We start from the raw sequence: 18,333 nt of genomic DNA, 5'->3' as shown, positions 1-18,333 counted from the left end.
GTATTTGCTAGGCTTGAGTAACATTATCAAACACAAAATCCCTAGAATGCGCTATTTGCTAAGGTCGCTACTAACACTAGGCCCCCTACTAGAGGGACCCCCACAGTCCAAATAACCACACAGTAGTGTTATACAGCGCCAATAAGAAGGTGGCATATTGGTAATTCCTGTTTTTCCTAATTCTATAGATCCATAATCACCAAAGACTTTTTCTTAAGGATAAAACCTATATTAAAATACAAATTTAAAATAAACAAACTTTTTTTAGAGACAAATCTTGTATCGGGAGTGTTTTCGGTACTCTTTACCTAGAACGGCGCCCACGATGTCCATCGCGGTCATCGGGGGTAAAAAATCGCGGGCATCGCGGCCATCGCATGCACTAAAAAAACGGGTGCGACGTGATGCCCGCGATTTCCCATAGGGATCAATGTTAAAAGTGTCAATGGACGCGATTTTTGTGTTCAATGCCTCAATGCCCTCGATTTTTCCATAGGAAACAATGTTAAATGGGCCACAGAGCCCAAATAGTCCCCCTGAAGTCTGAAATGGCCCCCACAATTGTTAACGCCACCCCACGATCAACGTGAACCCGAAGCGTGGCGAGCGCAGCGAGCCCGCGAGGGGCGGCGGTACACGTCCTCCGACCTTTTCATACCCCCACTATCCACGTCGGCGTGGAGTTGAGAATAGAATAGTGTGGCGAGCCACCGAGCCCGAAGCGTGGCGAGCGGACGCGGATACCTGTGAAGCCCGCGAAGGGATGTGTTTACCTGTGAAGGTAACTGCGTCCCCTCGCCACGCTTCGGGCTCGGTGGCTCGCTGCGCTCGCCACACTATTCTATTCTCAACTCCACGCCGACGTGGATAGTGGGGGTATGAAAAGGTCGGAGGACGCGTACCGCCGCCGCTAGCCACGCTTCGGGTTCACGTTGATCGTGGGGTGGCGTTAACAATTGTGGGGGCCATTTCAGACTTCAGGGGGACTATTTGGGCTCTGTGGCCCATTTAACATTGTTTCCTATGGAAAAATCGCGGGCATTAAGGCATTGAACACTAAAATCGCGTCCATTGACACTTTAACATTGTTCCCTATGGGAAATCGCGGGCATCGCGTCGCACCCGTTTTTTAGTGCATGCGATGGCCGCGATGGGCACCGTGCTAGGTAAAGAGTACCGTGTTTTCTTTAGGTTATGGATGACAACAAATATCCAACGCGTTTCGTCTCTTTATGAGACTTCATCAGGGTGGAACACTTTTTAGACAAATCTTTCATTTATGAGGATTCAACCAAATGTACTTTAATGAGGTTTCAATGGATTTTTCGTTCAACCATAGGTTTTACTATTATGGCCTTAAACATGTGATTAATAGGTATCACTTCTCAGGCGTACCATCTCCATTCTTCTCGGTATGCAGTAAATACCACTCTTTAAATTGGTTATGCTCACACCACTTATTGTTATTTTCTTTCGATATAGCAGTTTAATCCAAATAAGTAGAAAGAACGTTATATGGAAAGCAAGACAGTCTTTTATCCTCCAAAAGGGTGTATGATCCCTTTATTCTTCTGACAATTTGGATCAGGGTAAAAAAAACAGGATAAAAAAAAATCACTCCTTAATGCAGCCAGTGCTAGTGTGTTCTCCACTGCCATTTTGGAAACACGAGAACACACTAGCACTGGCTGCATTAACCCCTTCAGTGTCAATCCTGAGAATTTTCCGGGCTGTGCCTCAGTGCCCAGTCTGGCAACCCGGAAAATTCTCGGGATTGCCACTGTTTAGAGCCCTCTGCGGCGCCTCCTCCCCCCTCCCCTCCGGCTTTTGTATTTTCCTGTCCGGCGCCGGCTTATGACAAGCCAGCTCCCGGGAGCAGGGGCGGGGCAACGGGGAGCAGAGCCGGGCAGCGGCTGATTCACAGTTCAGCGGCGCTGCCCGGACCCAGGGAGAGTGTGGTGGGTTTTTTTTAGGGAGCGCTCCCCATAAAAAACTCGCCCAGTGGGGAGCGCTCTTTAAAAAAAACACCACCACTGAAGGGGTTAAGGAGTGATTTTTTTTATCCTGTTTTTTTTTACCTTGATCCAAATTGGCTAAATTTGGGCCACCTGCTGGCCAATGGTATAATTGTAAAAATAAATAATGATCTCTAGTTTGTAAGTAAATTATTATAATAAAATTTTTTTGTAATTGTAAGGCGCCACAAGTGGTCACAATAAGTAAAGGATAATTTTTTACTATGACTGTACCTGCACAATTTTGGGCTGTTTGCGCTCGGGTATTTGATCCTGTTGCCGGTTAAGCTCGATGGGCGGATGGGTCCCGTTTCCATACTGACATGTAAAACAGGAATCGGCATCGCAGCCGAGGTCCAAGACGTACTTCAACAAACTCAGATACTTCATGGAGAACATGATGGTGGCTGGGAAGGAGGTGGGGTGGGTGGAGATATAGGCGTTAATATTGGCGCCATGGTCTAGGAGCATCTTCATAGTGGTTAGGCAGCCCTGCCGGATGGAGATTAGCAGCGGATTGATGAGATCGATGTTGGGGTTGGCTCCAGCTTTCAGGAGCATTTGCGTTGTGTTAATATTGTTGTTCATGACGGCAAAGTAGAGCGCGGTGCTGCGCCGGTCCTCGTACAGTCTGGCTCGGTCAAAGGAGAGAGTGAAATTGACATCGTAGCCGATGTTAATCAGTTCTTCCAAGATGTCGTCATTGTTGCGTTCTGCCGCTATGTGGAGGGGGCTGATGCCGCTCCGTTTGACTCGCGTGCGACTTGTCACTGGTATGAGCATGGAAACAATCCTACGGGAAAGTAACGTGCGATACAGCAGCGATTTAATTATCGATACACAAAGCAGATCCCCACTATTCCCATTGTCGCCGTGAACCCAGATAACAGCGCAGACCTCCAGTATAAACGTAGGATGACTTGCGGGTAATGACGGCCACACGCACTGACATAACGCATGTAAGGCCGGGCATTCGCCTAAGGAGTGGTTTGCGGTACTTGTGTATTATAGCGGCGCCCCCGATGTGCATTGCGCGATGTATTCATCACATCGCATCGCATGGTATGCATTGCATGGCATGCATCGCATGCGATGTGACGCAATGTTTGCCCCCTATGAGATGAAAGATCGTATAAGCACCATAAAGGGTGCTTTTAAGCACCCTAATGGGTGCTTACAATGTGAAATGCTCCCCCACGCCACCCCCCCACCCCCCCCCCACTATAAACGTGAACCCGAAGCGTGGCGAGCGCAGCGAGCCCGCGAGAGGCGGCGGTACGCTTCCTCCGACCTTTTCATACCCCCACTATCCACGCTGGCGTGGAGTTGAGAATAGAAAGTGTGGCGAGCGCAGCGAGCCACCGAGCCCGAAGCGTTGCGAGCGGACGCGGAATACGAGCCCGAAGCGTGGCGAGCGGACGCGGAATACATGTTAAGTAATGCGTGTCCGCTCGCCACGCTTCGGGCTCGGTGGCTTGCTGCGCTCGACACACTTTCTATTCTCAACTCCACGCCGACGTGGATAGTGGGGGTATGAAAAGGTCGGAGGACGCGTACCGCCGCCCCACGCGGGTTCGCTGCGCTCGCCACTCTTCGGGTTGACGTTGATCGTGGAGTGGCGTTAACAATTGGGGGGGGGGGGGGCATTTCACACTCCAGGGTGGCTATTTGGGGTCTGTGGGCCATTTAACATTATTCCCTATGTAAAATCGCGGTAACCGCGTCGGTCGCATCGCATGCGATTTTTTGGCCGCATGCGATGCGACCAACGCAATTTTTTTCCTTGCGATGCCTGAGATCAAAATCGTGGGTGCCCTTCTAGGAAACAAGTACCAACATTTTTAACATTTCTGTAGGTCAACATATTACATTCTGCCCCAATAATCTGTAACTGCACCTTTGCCTTCAGGTCGATAGGAAGACGCTGGGAGAGACCATGGGATTTCCTACCTCCTAACATGACCCATTGAAGGAGAGACTAAGGGGGTAATTCAGTACCGCTCGCTACACACACACCGAATCACCCTGGATAACATGCAAGGGATGTGTACAAGGACAGATGCATGCATCCGCTAGCAGGAAAAATCATATGATAGTCGCCGAATATCGAATGATTTCTCCTACCTTTGCAAATAAAAGTCTGTCTCAAATGACTTATTTAGGAGCGCTAGGATGAAAACGGGACAGGCGGCTGACGTTCCTGTGACGTCAGCCGCCGCGCTCCCTGCAGGCATCGGCCCACCCGCATTCCCAGGGGTATGCCCTGGATCCGCCTCCGGCCCTACCTTCACGCAGCAAATGGCCTGGCAGGAATGCGCATGTGGAAACCCGACCGTCGGGGCTGGGCCCAATTCGGATCGCTATGAGCTATAAGGTTTGTGGGGGCCCCACCCACTCACACACACACACACCAAACCCCCCCCCCCCCCCCCCCCGGCCCGGCATGGCACAGTCCACACACACACACATGGTTCCTTACGGGGATAGGTGCTGCGCTGGGTCCCTGCGGCGGATGTGAGGTCAGCAGCGGGGTCCCTGCGGCAGATGGGAACTAGTGGGAACCTAGTTCCCATCCACCGCAGGGACCCCGCAGCGGACCTTGGCTGGCTCACATACACCGCAGGGACACGCTGGCACCTGCACGCTGCACGTCCCGCTGCCTGGCACCCGCCACAGCCGCAGCAGTGGGGTGGCGGGGGTGGGGGCAATAGAATGTGTGAGGGGTAATCCGCCTATGATCCTGAATCAGCTCTGTTCCTGGATTTCCCATCACCTGTGCTGAAACACCTTTCTCCTCAATAAACTATTTCAACGCAGGTGACGGACATAAGGTAAGTCCAGGAACGGAGTGTTTTTCTACCTCCTGGAATGGGTCATGTTTGGAGGTATGGGATTATTAGACAGAGGTTCTGGCTGCAGAACAGTTACCTTTGCAAAAGGAAATACCGACCGAAATATATGAATATTTATGAAAAACCTATATAATGTTATATAACGAGATAATTACACTGGTGCCTATAGGTAATATTATACCAGACTTACGTCACAATAAGCTTCTCGTTACACTTGTCAGAGTGACTGTGTGTAATGTATACGCCTGGAATTCGCAAGAGACCGCGAGGAAAGGTTCGGACCTTGAGGACTGAGATACATACTGACAGTCCATGTAACATGTAAGTGACTTTGCTCCTGCGCACTTAACTCCGTCGCTGCCACAGTTGTAGTTATATGTTTAAAAACAGCCGAGATTCCTGAGAGGTGACATAAGACCCCCACATGGCTGCAGGACAGGGATGCTGTTAGTATTACCAGTGCCAGATGCATTACTCACTATTTGCTACATTTTCAAGAGCTGTCAGTTTAATCTCTCTTCTCTCATGTTGGAAACATGCGGGGTGTTTGGTGAGGGTCTGAGATCATGCACGAGAGGAGCAGAGGGGGGAACTCACTGGTCGTTGTCCCGCTTCTTGGAGGCGATGTGGATGGGCAGGAAACCGTCCTTGTTGTGTTTGTTGGCGTCGGCGCCTTGTGACAGGAGGAACTCCACAATGTGGTCGTGTCCGTTCTTACAGGCTTCGTACAGGGCGCTGGCGTTGTCGTTCGCCTGGGTGTTTATGTCAGCTCCTGAGACAAGAAAGGCTCGGTTAGAAGAAAGAACGACAAATTAAATGCGACATTCAATGGCTAGTGTGATTTGGGGAAATGGGGCCTGATTCACACCCCTCACTAAGCAGCGAACGACAGCTGCTTAGCGACCAGTAGTGTATCAGGCCCCATGTTACAGTAGCCATTGAATGTACGCACTCCCTCCACCGCCACCTGGCGAATCCCCTTGGGAGCATGCGAGCGTATGGGGAAAAAAAATCATCCGATGGTCTCAGACCATCGAATGATTTTTCCATTGTCTGAAATAAAAGTCTGTCTAATCTGACTGTTATTTGGCTCAGAAACGTCTGGGAGCAGGCGTCAGGCTTCAAACTCCTGCGTTCGTATGGGGACACCCAGCGCCAGCCCCCTGCCCCCCCCCCCTCTGTGGGAACGCCTAGGTGACTATGATAGTGTTTGCACAGCGGCCTTGCACATCCGTATAATCAACCGTGCACAGAGCCTCACCGTCGGTCTCCAGAGCAAATACGCCAGAGACCGTTCCAATGTGAATCAGGCCCATGGTGTAAGCAGACAGGTGCTGTAACCCTTAGCAACAACATGGAGCTAGTTTTCATAGCTAAACTGGTTACATTACAGTTGGAGTAACCTTTATTAAGTGTTTTTTTTTTTTATTACCTCAAAATGCTATCCTCTAGTGAACACATACCTATCACACATGGGCCTCAGAGCCATCGTAACAGCATTATAAGCCCGGGGCAAACCAATGTACTGTGTAGCCAAACACCCATTCATAACAAGTGGGAATAAATGCATAAATGACTCCTCCTGCAGCCCACCTGTATCTCTCCATGGGGGGTTGATTTGGTTCACTCTTTCTGACAAATTCCTTCTTAGATGGACAAAACCATGTGCACTGCAGAGGGGCAGATGTAAAATGTGCAGAGAGAATTAGATTTGGGTGAGTTATTTTGTTTCTGTGCAGGGTAAATACTGGCTGCTTTATTTTTACACTGAAATATAGATCTCACTTTGAAGTAAAACCCCACCCAAATCTAATTCTCTCTGCACAAGTAACATCTGCCCCACCTGCAGTGCACATGGATGGTTTTGTCCATCTAAGAAGGAACTTGTCAGAAAGAGTGAACCAAAATAACCCCCCCATGCTCCCATACAATCAGGGCAGCCAAGAAGTATGCCAGGCCCCCGTGAAGACCACCTCCCGTGATTAGACCACGCCCCCAAAAATGTTTAAGATGGGTGAAAAAACACTCTAACTCATTCCTCACCCCCTCCCCACCCCACCTCAGCAGCAGCAGCAGCAGCAACACACACCTACAGCATGTGCTGTGCTGACAACAAGCTCAGCATGAGCTCTCATTCTGTAAGTGAGATGCTCATGCTGAGCCTGCTGTCAGCACAGCACATGCTGTAGGTATGTGCTGCTGCCTGGGAGGAATGGAGGGGGAAGGTATGGGGGGGGGGGGGGGGGTGGCAGACCAGGTCCCCCGATGGGCCCCTCCAGCAAGCTTGGGCCTGGGTAATTATTACCCGCTCCCCCCCCCCCTCGGCAGCCCTGCATGCAGTGACTGGCTGTCAACACTTTGATTGGTTGATAGCTCCAGCGATCTACCAATCAGCAACCTGACAGCCATGCACTGTTTGGCCATAGCCTTGGAGGCAAGCAGCAAGTGCTGCACTCCAGAAATCCATCAATCAGCATGCTGACCGCCAATCACTGAAGTGTTTACATACATTGGGCCAGATGCACTAAAGTGATAAAACCACCAGCCAATCAGCTCTCACCTACCATGTCACAGACTGTGTCTGCAAAGTGTCAGGTAGTCACTCTCCATTTCATCACTTTTGAAGCTTTAGTGCATCTGGCCCCAAAAACTCTTGCTTTGGGAGGCCATCTTTAATCTTGGAGCAGTAGATAAAAAATCCAGTATCGGCCTTTTATGTTTGACACTCACCGCATTTCACTATGTATCGCAGCGCATCCAGCTGTCCGCTCTGTGCTGCCACAAACAGTGGGCTGATGCCGTAACAGTTTTTGGCTTCGATCTTCGCCCCTCCCTGTACCAAGATATCGATGATGTCCAGGTCATTTCGTGCCACCGCCTCGTGTAGCGCGGTCCAGCCCTGGTTACACCTGTGGTTGACGTCAGCCCTGTATTCCACCAGCAACCGGACTGCCTCGGTGTTCCTCCGCTCACAAGCTGCAATACATAAATGTGCTTTACAGGACAATGCACGGAAACCCATAAAAGGATTCCGCACCCCTAAACACAATGGAAGCGGCCATTTTCTATGGTGATCCAATAGCACCTACCCATTTGCTGGGCATGATTGAGGAATGAGGTATTCCCACTCCGTATAGAGCTTTTTATACTGATACTCAGCTGCATAGGGCATAATGGTCTGGAGGGGTAAGGGTTAACTTAATTCTTCACCCAGTGACCTGGTTGTATTTGCTGGATGCATGCCCAGTGGTCGTGAAATCCAGAATTTGCACATTCAGGGGCAGATTTATTAAGCCTGGAGAAGTATTAAAGTGGTCAGTGATAACGCACCAGCCAATCAGCTCCCAACTGTCATCTTTAAAACCCAGCCTGTAGCTTGACAGTTAGGAGTTGGTAAAGTACCAGCCACTTTATCACTTCACCTGACTGACACCCAGTGACTCACCAATGGCACATGTACGGAATCTGACTGCAAATGATAATTAAAAGAGCCTTGAGAGGTAAAGTGAAAGGAGATAAAGCACCAGCCAATCAACTCCCAACTGTCATTTTCAAACACAGTTCATTGGCTGGTGCTTTACCTCCTTTCTCTATATCTCCAGTTTATCTCTTCTCCAGGATTAATGCATTTGCCCCAAATAGAGATATAATTATAAGAGTCAGCCAATCAACCTTACATGTTGCATTTGAAAAATGACAGTTATGAGCGTATTGATTGTTACATTATCTTTATTATCTATCTAGTTCAGCAGCCCCCTTTATTGGGGCTGCTTTGACAGCTGGGGCCCGACGGCCACTGCCTCCAATGTCTCTGGGAGTTACGCCACTGGTAACAGGATAAATTAAGTTCTTACCATTTGAATTTCTGGAGTAGTGTAATCTTAACTTTTTACTTTATTCTGTCAGATCTTGGCTATAGTTACTATGGCAACAGCCTGGAAGCTTAGCTAAAACGCTGTTATATAAAGGGAATATTACAACCTCATTACTTATTATGGTACTTGTGTATTATAGCGGCGCCCCCGATGTGCATCGCGCAATGTTTTCATCGCATGCCATGCGATGCGATGCGACACGATTTTTGCCCCCTATGCGATGAAAGATCGTATAAGCACCATAAAGGGTGCTTTTAAGCACCCTAATGGGTGCTTACAATGTGAAATGCACCCCCACGCCACCCCCCCCCCCCACTATAAACGTCAACCCGAAGCGTGGCGAGCGCAGCGAGCCCGCGAGGGGCGGTGGTATGCGTCCTCCGACCTTTTCATACCCCCACTATCCACGTCGGCGTGGAGTTGAGAATAGAAAGTGTGGCGAGCGCAGCGAGCCACCGAGCCCGAAGCGTGGCGAGGGGACGCGGATACCTTCACAAATTGTATGACATTGTACAGTATCGCGCGATATCGCGTCGCATCGCATACCATCGCATGCCTTATGGTATGCGATGCGATGGGCGCCGCCAAAATACACAAGTACCCTTATTATTTATTAACATGTATTTATAAGCACCAACATAGCAACTCTATAAAGTGAGGGTCGAAGTTGTAAAGTATATATCTAGAATTTTTTATAACCTTTATACAACGGTGTTTCCCTGGAATTGTTGACAATATCCGTCTCGGCCCCAGACTGCAGCAGAAACTCCAGACAGTCCAAGTTTCCTAATAAAACACTGAGGTAGAGCGGAGTCTCCTCCTGCAGGGTCCGCTGGTCGATGGTTGTAGGATAAGCTGTATCAAGGAAACATCAATAAGTTCAACCCACAGACCGCTACTTCGCCACTACTATAATACACCACTGACAGCAACATAGAAACAGCTGGGAATAATAATTGTACCAAGGGGCATCTAGTGCTCTGGATGTGAGGAAAGGCAACACGGGCCCTTACCAGCAATAGGGCACAGAGGTCCTGATTCTGGCATTTATATAAAGTCGCAGGCATGCCACCGGCAAAAGATGTAGACACAGATATGGCTGCTTCTGACTGGTGGGGGTGGGGGAGGGGGGGGGTGGTGGTTGTAGTGGTATTCAATAGGTGGCCATTTTTCGCCTAGCCCTAGGTGAAAAATCTGTTTTGCTGTTATTTTAGGGTCAATTTCAATTTGACCTATTCAATTAAAATGCAGGTGTGTCGCCTAGGTGAAAAATTTCACAGGCGAAAAACACGTAGATCGTCGAATCCAAGTGATTTCGCTCATTTTCAGGTGAAATTCTAGGAGTTTGACAGTTTTATTAGTTATTTTTCGCCCATGCCTTTTTGACCCTCCCAAAAAAAGGCGAAAAAGCCTGCAAATTACAGTAACAGCAGGACAGTCCAGTTTTGTCACCTAGGTGAAAAAAGCTGGTGTAATTGAATACCCCCGGCCAAGGGCTAAATCTACTAAAGTTTCTAAAATTCAAAAGAGGTGATGTTTTTCATAGCAACCATTCAGCTTCTGTCTATCATATCCTAGAAAACAATAGACTGATTGGTTGCTATGGGCGACAGACACTGTTTTCATTTTTAGAAGCTTAAGTAAATTTACACCGTATTATTTTCTGGCCCTTTTTAGTTTGACTAAGAAGCTTCACTCAGTGGGCCTGATTCAGACCTGTTCACTAGGCCTAGCGAACACATCAGTGCCCCCCACCGCCCATGCCACCCGCATCCCCTCGCTAGCATGCAAGGACATGTGTACGACCCTTGCATGCATTCGAAGGGGAGAGAAATCATTTGATGGTCTCTTTATGGTAATAAAAGTCAGTCTGAACGGACTTTTATTGCCGACGGAGAAGGCCAAAAAGGGGGCGAGCTCTGACGTCACGTGACATCAGCCACCCAACCTGAGCAGGCATCTACCTGCCTGTGTTTCCAGGGGAACGACCATAAAACGCCGGGGGCCAGATGTAAGCCTTGAAAAGTGATGAAATGGAGAGTGATAGACCGCCAGCCAATCAGCTCCTGATTTTTCAAACACAGCCTGTGACCAGGGCCAGTTCAAACCCTGTCTGTGCCCCAGGCAATCCCCCCGCCCCCCCCCATGCGCTCCAGGGGGGGGGGGAGCGGACGATACTGCGGCACGGGGGTGTGGGTGTGTGTATGTGTGTGTGTGGTGCGGGCGATACTGCAGTGGGAGCCTGGAACCCCGTGTCCAGGGGGGGTGCGGGCGCTTGTTTCCCGCCGATGACCAGCGCGGGAGGGGGAGCAGCATTGATTCACGGGCGGGATCTGGGCAGGAGGGGGGGAGAGGTTTTGCTCACTGACTCACCTGCTCCCCGCTCCCTGCTTTCTATGGTACCTCTCCTCGGCGGCTCAGTATCGCCCTCCAGTGGCCGGCGCCCTAGGCAAATGCTTAAAGCTGCCTAGTGGTGGTGCCGGCCCTGCCTGTGACAAGGCAGTTAGAAGCTGATTGGCTGGCTGTTTATCACTCTCCATTTCATCACTTTTTAAGCTTAGTACATCTGGTCCTGGGCGGTCCCCTGCTGCCGTTGCTGGAGAATGTAGGTGTTGCTATCCCTGAGTATATAGAGTGTGTGTAGTCGGCAGATTCATAGAAACAGTAAATAAAATAACCCTCCACGTCGTAGGGGAAACCACACAGCATTGCTAGGAGGAAGTGATTTACTAACATAACAAAATGGCATCCTGTCGGCCTTCCAGCCCTGTCAACCTTGGACATGTCAACCTATTTCACGTGTCGACCTAAGCTCTGTGGACATTTAGTGGTCGACCTAATGTATGTCAACCTTCACAGTGTTGACCGTATGACCCCATACCCTGTCAGACTTCATTTTTTTTTTCAAAAAAATCCATTTTACTGGATCATTCACCAAGGGGGAACAATCGCGTCGCCCAGCCCCGCCCCCTCCGTTCCGCTCTGTGAAAACCCCGCTAATCTCCTTATCCTGCCAGCTTCACTTGCGGGAGAGTAGGCAAGTTTGTGTCTACAGTAGGTTGACAATATATGGTCGACATACATTTGGTTGACATAGCTAAAATGTCGACACCAGCAATAGGTTAGTGTGGCTGTGGTCAATATATAAAAAGGTCGACATGAGTTTTTTTGGGGGGGATTCAGTTTCTGAATGTTTTTATAATTTGCCATCTGCATGGATTGCGGCTGGGAATGGTACAGCGTTCCGAGCGAAGCGTTGGTGGAGTGAGGCAGCCTGGCGAGCGAAATTAAACATACGTGGGACGCAGACCACTGATTGGGGTTCCACGTGCTCCGGTGTTACCGAAAAAAACTCTTGTAGACCTTTTCATCCGTTGACCTTTTTTTCTGTCAACATTCTGCTTGTGTCAACCTTTTATAGTGTCGACCTTGAGCATCTCAAGCTTTTGAGGTCAACCTAGAAGTTGTCGACCTGTTATGCCACACCCCTCTTGAATTTCTAGCTGTCCTCTCATTGGGGTAAATTTACTAAGATGAAAGAATCAGATTCTACTTCTTATTCAATCAGCACCTTCTAGAAGACAATAGACAGAATCTGATTGGTTGCTATGCTACGGGCCACATCCCATCTTCAATAGAGCTCCTATCTCAGTAAATGTGTCATGGCGCTCTTGTGGCCAATAACGCAAATCGCCATGTCTGCCCCCTCCCCTTAAGCTTGGATTGTTTAAAGTGGCAGCCGCTTTTTTGGCAGAGACAATATTCATCAAAGACATTGGAATATGCACTGGAACCGGTGACATCAGACACTAGCGGCATCCAGCCATTGAGATATTTGAATGAAGTATTAGTTCATACCTGAAAAAGCAACTGTGGAATTCGGCCGGCCTCCATCTCTTATATATTTAGCCAGATCTGTCACTCAACCCCTGTGGAGAACGTTCCTGTGTAGAACAGTTTCACTTTCATGTGTCTGACGTTCCACCCCCTTGACATCACCTCCCCCCGCCCAGCCAGGGCTACAGTACACGCCCACCATCCACCATTACTCCACAGCCACCATCCACCATTACTCCTGCACATCCCTACCCTCTGCCAGGACCCCCGCGACCCCCCTCCCGCGATTCGCGGGACCCCCCGCGACCCCCCCCCCTCCCGCGATTTGCGGGACCCCCCCGCGACCCCCCCTCCCGCGATTCGCGGGACCCCCCGTGACCCCCCCTCCCGCGAATCGCGGGACCCCCGCGACCCCCCTCCCGCGATTTGCGGAACCCCCGTGACCCCCTCTCCCGCCATTCGCAGGACCCCGCACCCCCCCTCCCGCCATTCGCGGGACCCCCGCTTTCCACCCTCCCGCAAGTCGCGGGACCCCCGCGACCCCCCCTCCCGTGATTCGCGGGACCCCCGCGAACCCCCCCTCCCGCGATTCGCGGGACCCCCGCGACCCCCCTCCCGCGATTCGCAGGACCCCCGCGACCACCCCGGTATCCGGACTATTGTTAGACAGCACTTACATCGACAGCCATTACATCGACACCATTAGTTCGACACCTCAATAGGTCGACATGGTTTTAGGTCGACATACCATTAGGTCGACATGTCATTATGTCGACAGCTCATTAGGTCGACAGCTCATTAGGTCGACAGCTCATTAGGTCGACAGTGTCTATGTCGACAGTCAAAAGGTCGACATGGGTTTTTTCACTGTTTATTGAGCCGACATGTGCCGACAGGCGGTATTTCATGCCCTACTATCCACTAGGGCGTGGTGGGAGAATAAAATAGTGTGCCGAGCGCAGCGAGGCACCGTGCCCGAAGCATAGCGAGCGGCTGCGGTACACTTCAAACTGTGTCCATGTCGACTGTGTCGACATTTCGGCCAAAAAACAGTGAAAAAACCCATGTCGACCTTTTGACTGTCGACATAGACTCTGTCGACCTAATGGCAGTGTCGACCTAAAAACATGTCGACCTAATGAGCTGTCGACCTAATGAGCTGTCGACCTAATGACATGTCGACCTAAAACCATGTCGACCTATTGAGCTGTCGAACTAATGGTGTCGATGTAATGGCTGTCGATGTAAGTGCTGTCTAATATCCGTCCCAGACCCGACCACCCCCTCCCGCGATTCGCTGGACCTCCGCGACCACCCCCTCCCGCGAAACGCGGGACCCCCGCGACCCTCCCGCAAATCGCGGGACCCCAGCGACCCCTCCCTCCCGCGAGCCCCCTCCCGCGATTCGCAGGACCCCTGCATCCTCCCCTCCCTCGATTCGCGGGACCCCTGCGACCCCCCCTCCCGGCATTAAAAGGGCCCCCCGCGACCCCCCCTCCCGCGATTCACGGCACCCCCCCCCCTACTGTGATTTGCGACCCCCTCCCGCAATTCGCGCCGCCCCCTCCCGCGATTCACGGAACCCCCCGTAGCGCCCCCCTCCCGCGATTTGCGGGCCCCCTCGGCACTTCTCGCGATTTGCGACCGCCCCCTAATTCACACATTCGGGGACCCCACCTCCCGCGATTCATGCCCCCCTCACGCAATTCACGGCACCCCCCATACCCCCCTTCCTGCGATTCGGAACCCCCCACGACCCCCCCTCCCGCAATTCATGCCCCCTCCCGCGATTCACGGACCCCCGCACCACCCCCCTGCGCCCACCCTCCCTTGATTCACGCCCCCCTCATGCAATTCACGGCAACCCCCCACACCCCCCCTCCAGCGATTCACAGCCCCCCCACGACCCCCGCCTCCTGCGATTCATGACCCCTCCCGTGATTCACGGACCCCCGCACCACCCCCTCTTGACTCACGGCACCCCACGCGCCCCTCCCGCAATTCACGGACCTCCGCAACCCCCCCTCCCGCAATTCACTAACCCCGACAACCCCCCTCCCGCAATTTGCGGACCCCCCTTCCCACGATTCAAGCCCCCCCGCCCACGATTTGCGGACCCCCTCCCGCTAACTGCAGAGCCCCACACACCACCCCCCCTCCCGCAATTTGCAGACCCCCCAGACCCCCTTCCGGCAATTCCACCCCCCCAGCGGACCACCACGGCCCCCGCTCCCGCATTTCACGTACCCCCGTGACAATGGGGGATCCTGTACCACCACAAGCAGGTACCGCCCCTAGGTGGGAAATCCGGCCCTGGCTGCTGCACTGCAGGTTTCCCCACTGCCCTCTGCACCAGCGCCACAACTTTTATCAATGTCTTGCCCACATACCACTATTATACAGCCTCCTGCTCTCATGCACGCTCACTCCCTCCCAGTGGGAGGAGACGCTCACCCACTGCCGGGAGCTGCATACTGTCCCCCACCCTCCTCCAGTTCTAGGGATGCCCATCGACCATCAATGATTTTCAAATAATCGATGGTTTATGGCCGATGTTGAATACTTTTGCCATCAATGTGGGAGGACACTGCCCTGCCTCCTGTTCTCCTGCCCCGTAACTTCCGCCAGTGGAGACCCGCTCACCCTGTGTTGCCCACATTCCCCTATCATGCTTTACCGCCCAGCCTCCTGCTCTCATGCACCCTAACTCCCACCCAGTCGGAGGAGACACTGACTCCTGTATTTCTGTGCTGCCACGCTGGACCCTTACCCACTGGCAGAAGCTGCACAGTGTCCACAACCCTCTTTAGTCCCCCGTATGCCCACACACCCCTATCACTACCCAGCTTCCTGCTCTCCTGAACCGTAACTTCCACCACTGGGTAATCGCTGACGCTGTGTTGCCCACATACCCCTATCATGCCTCATATCCCAGCCTCCTGCTCTCATGCACCCTAACTCCCACCCAGTAGGAGGAGACACTGACTCAGGGCCACCGTCCGGTACTCCTGTGCTGCCACGCTGGACCCTCACCCACTGCCAGAAGCTGCAATACAGGGCATCTTTCATACAATTCTAACCATATTTCTCACAATACAAATGTTCACAAATTAAGGGGCGTAGCCCCTTACGCCGGTGTGAAGAGCGCCCGTAGGGCGCGATGAATCACCTAGTTTTATATAAGCTGCAGTCTTCGGAATAACGGTTACACTCACAAAATGGCTGCCACGCCACCTCTGAGTGGCGACTGCAGAGGCGTCCTCTAGTTTATGTTATTTTAGGTGTAGAAATGAAACTTGTGACATAGAACATAGAACTAACCTTTCAGTAAAACTTTCAGACACCCCAGGGAGCCATAGTAGGCCGCTTCGTGCAGGGGAAGCCAGCCATCTTTGTTGGGCTCACAAAGACTGTTCCTGGACTTTAATAGATTATTCAGGGCCTCCACCTCTCGGTTCTTGATCATCTCCTCAATAGGATTTATTTCCCTGTTGTAAGGAAAGTGAAAACGTTACAAGTATAATAACAGCAAAAACTTCCATACATTGGCCCTTATTCTGATCGGTGCGGATATTCCCGCTTGCGTACGGCCCGCCGATGTTTATCGTCTGCGCATGTGCAGAGGTCACTCTGCGCATGTGCAGGCGATTTCGCCGCATGGATTCTTTATACGCCGCACAGGGGGCGTAGAGGGGCGTGAGGGGCTACTTATCCTCATTACCCTATGCATACGCCCCGCGTTTCATGGGCGTTCCCATGCAAACGCGGGGCGTATGCATGGTAATGAGGCCGTGACGCGTGGGTACGGGGCGGGCATCTGACATCGCCGGATGTCAGCTGCCCGCCCCCATACAAGATTTCACGCGGACAAGTGTCCGTGTGGTCTTGTGTTGCGGGACCTGGTGGAGCGTGCGGCCCTGCATTCGATGTTCAGCGACCATCGAATGCAGGGGCTGCTCCCACCATGGAAGAGGCGTATCCCCGTCCACATTCATGCGGACCGCCACATATCCGCATACGGACGGAGGTGGCGATCCGTACGGAAGGCGGGGATTCGCCAAGACGGACATCACCGCATATTTCTGATCGGGCCGCACCGATCAGAATAAGGGCCCTTGTTATTGGGTGAACTATAATGTTATGTACATGAGTGTAGATTGAAAGGACGACAGTCCTTAATAGGTTAACCACTATTGGTTGACAGGCAATGGGTGGACACATCAAAAAGGTCAACATGTACTAAAGGCCCATACACACTAGGCGATTTTAAGATCGAAGTAGCTCACTTTTCCAATTTTGAGTTCAAAATCACCTAATTGTGCTCCAGCATCATCGCCGGACACCGCCGTCTGTCGCCCGGTATTAAAGGATGATTGAACCACTTTCCATAGTCTCCTAATCTGAAAAGTGGTTCACCCCCTTGTGAAAATCCCCCAGTGAGTATTCCCCATTTAGTTGCCTTTGACAAATGGTCGATGGCGACACCGGAAAAGGTCAACACACGGTTTTCTTTTTCTTTTTTGGATGTCTGTCGACGTTTGTTGAAAAGACCCCAATTAATATAATGTGTCTCCTCGCAGGGCTCACTTCGCTCATTCTATGTTGACATGGATCGTGAAGAAAGTTGGTTTTAGAAAAAAAAGAATTAAAAACTTGTGTTGACCTTTCCCAGTGTCGACCATTAGCATGTTGACCTTTTGCTTGTGTTGACCAAAGTCAACTTTTATCATGTCAAAGTCAACCAAGAGTTCTCAACCTATTGACTATCGACTGGATCCCGATGTACCTGCACCTTGTGGATGTCAACCTTCTGTGTCAACCTGTTTATTGTGGACCTAGACACTGTCGACCCTATGATTCATACCCTTTTGGGTGATAGTCAGTACTGTCCCTCCCACTGCTACAGTACTTGATGCCATTACATTGGTATGATCTGGGAAATGAGCAGGTTCATGTTATACTTGGGAGTAGGGAGGCCAATCATAGGCCATTTTTTCAATCCCGGGATTAGCCTCCTGCCTGTTTAGACGCAGTCCTTTTGTGATTTACCGGGTGTGTGAAGGCAGCGGACACGGTGGGCGAGTAGAGGCAGCAGACAAGGTGGCCAATCGGAGGCAGACAAGCGGAAGGAGAAGGGGGCGTGCCTCTAGAAGACCGTACAGGCGGGGACCAGCAGGTGCAGCGATAGGGTTGGCCGGTGCGTGCCTGCGCAGTGTGACCTCTAACATCACGCTGCGCAACCGCACAGCATGTCTTCTGGGCAGCGCCTGAGCGAAGCACCGCTCAAGCTCAATGCGGCCAGACAGAAGGGAATTGAAATTTGCATCCGCATTTCAATCCCAATATCCCGGGATTGGGGACTCCAATTCCAGGATTGAAATCCCGGCCAAAAATGCTCAAAATCCTGGGATCCTGCCTATCCCGGGATTGGCATCCCTACTTGGGAGCTCATCTTGTTAAGAGACAGAAGGCAAGAAAAATGACAGGTTGAAGCTGATTGGCTGGTGGCTTATCACTCTCCATTTTTTTCACCAATCAGAATCTACTTCTTATTTATTTAACACCATCTAGAAGATAATAGATAGTGGGTGAAATTTAATAAGATGTGCAATACACTTCACAGGTCATGTTGCTATGGGCAACCAATCAAATCCTGTCTACTATCTTCTAGAGGGTGGTAAATAAATAAGAAGTAGCTTCTGATTGGTTGCCCATAGCAACATCCCATCTGAAATAGAACTCCCATCTTATACC

The 18,333-nt window shown here is 51.2% G+C and overlaps 1 protein-coding gene across 1 annotated transcript in view; it reads right to left on the bottom strand.

Moving 5' to 3' along the window:
- Window positions 1–18,333, bottom strand: part of ASB2 (ankyrin repeat and SOCS box containing 2) — a 59,942-nt gene that overhangs the window by 6,820 nt on the left and 34,789 nt on the right. The window contains exons 4-8 of the mRNA XM_083167585.1: window positions 15,901–16,067; window positions 9,442–9,597; window positions 7,598–7,843; window positions 5,465–5,639; window positions 2,250–2,808 (exon numbers count right to left, since the gene is read on the bottom strand). Coding sequence (XP_083023711.1) covers window positions 2,250–2,808; window positions 5,465–5,639; window positions 7,598–7,843; window positions 9,442–9,597; window positions 15,901–16,067 — 1,303 coding nt within the window. The remainder of the gene's footprint in view (window positions 1–2,249; window positions 2,809–5,464; window positions 5,640–7,597; window positions 7,844–9,441; window positions 9,598–15,900; window positions 16,068–18,333) is intronic.

This window comes from Crinia signifera, chromosome 12 (genome assembly GCF_055691185.1).
Source record: "Crinia signifera chromosome 12, ASM5569118v1, whole genome shotgun sequence".
NCBI classification, from domain to species: Eukaryota; Metazoa; Chordata; class Amphibia; order Anura; family Myobatrachidae; genus Crinia; species Crinia signifera.
Note: the sequence above shows the minus strand (reverse complement) of the source record. Positions and strands in the feature narration are given on the sequence as shown.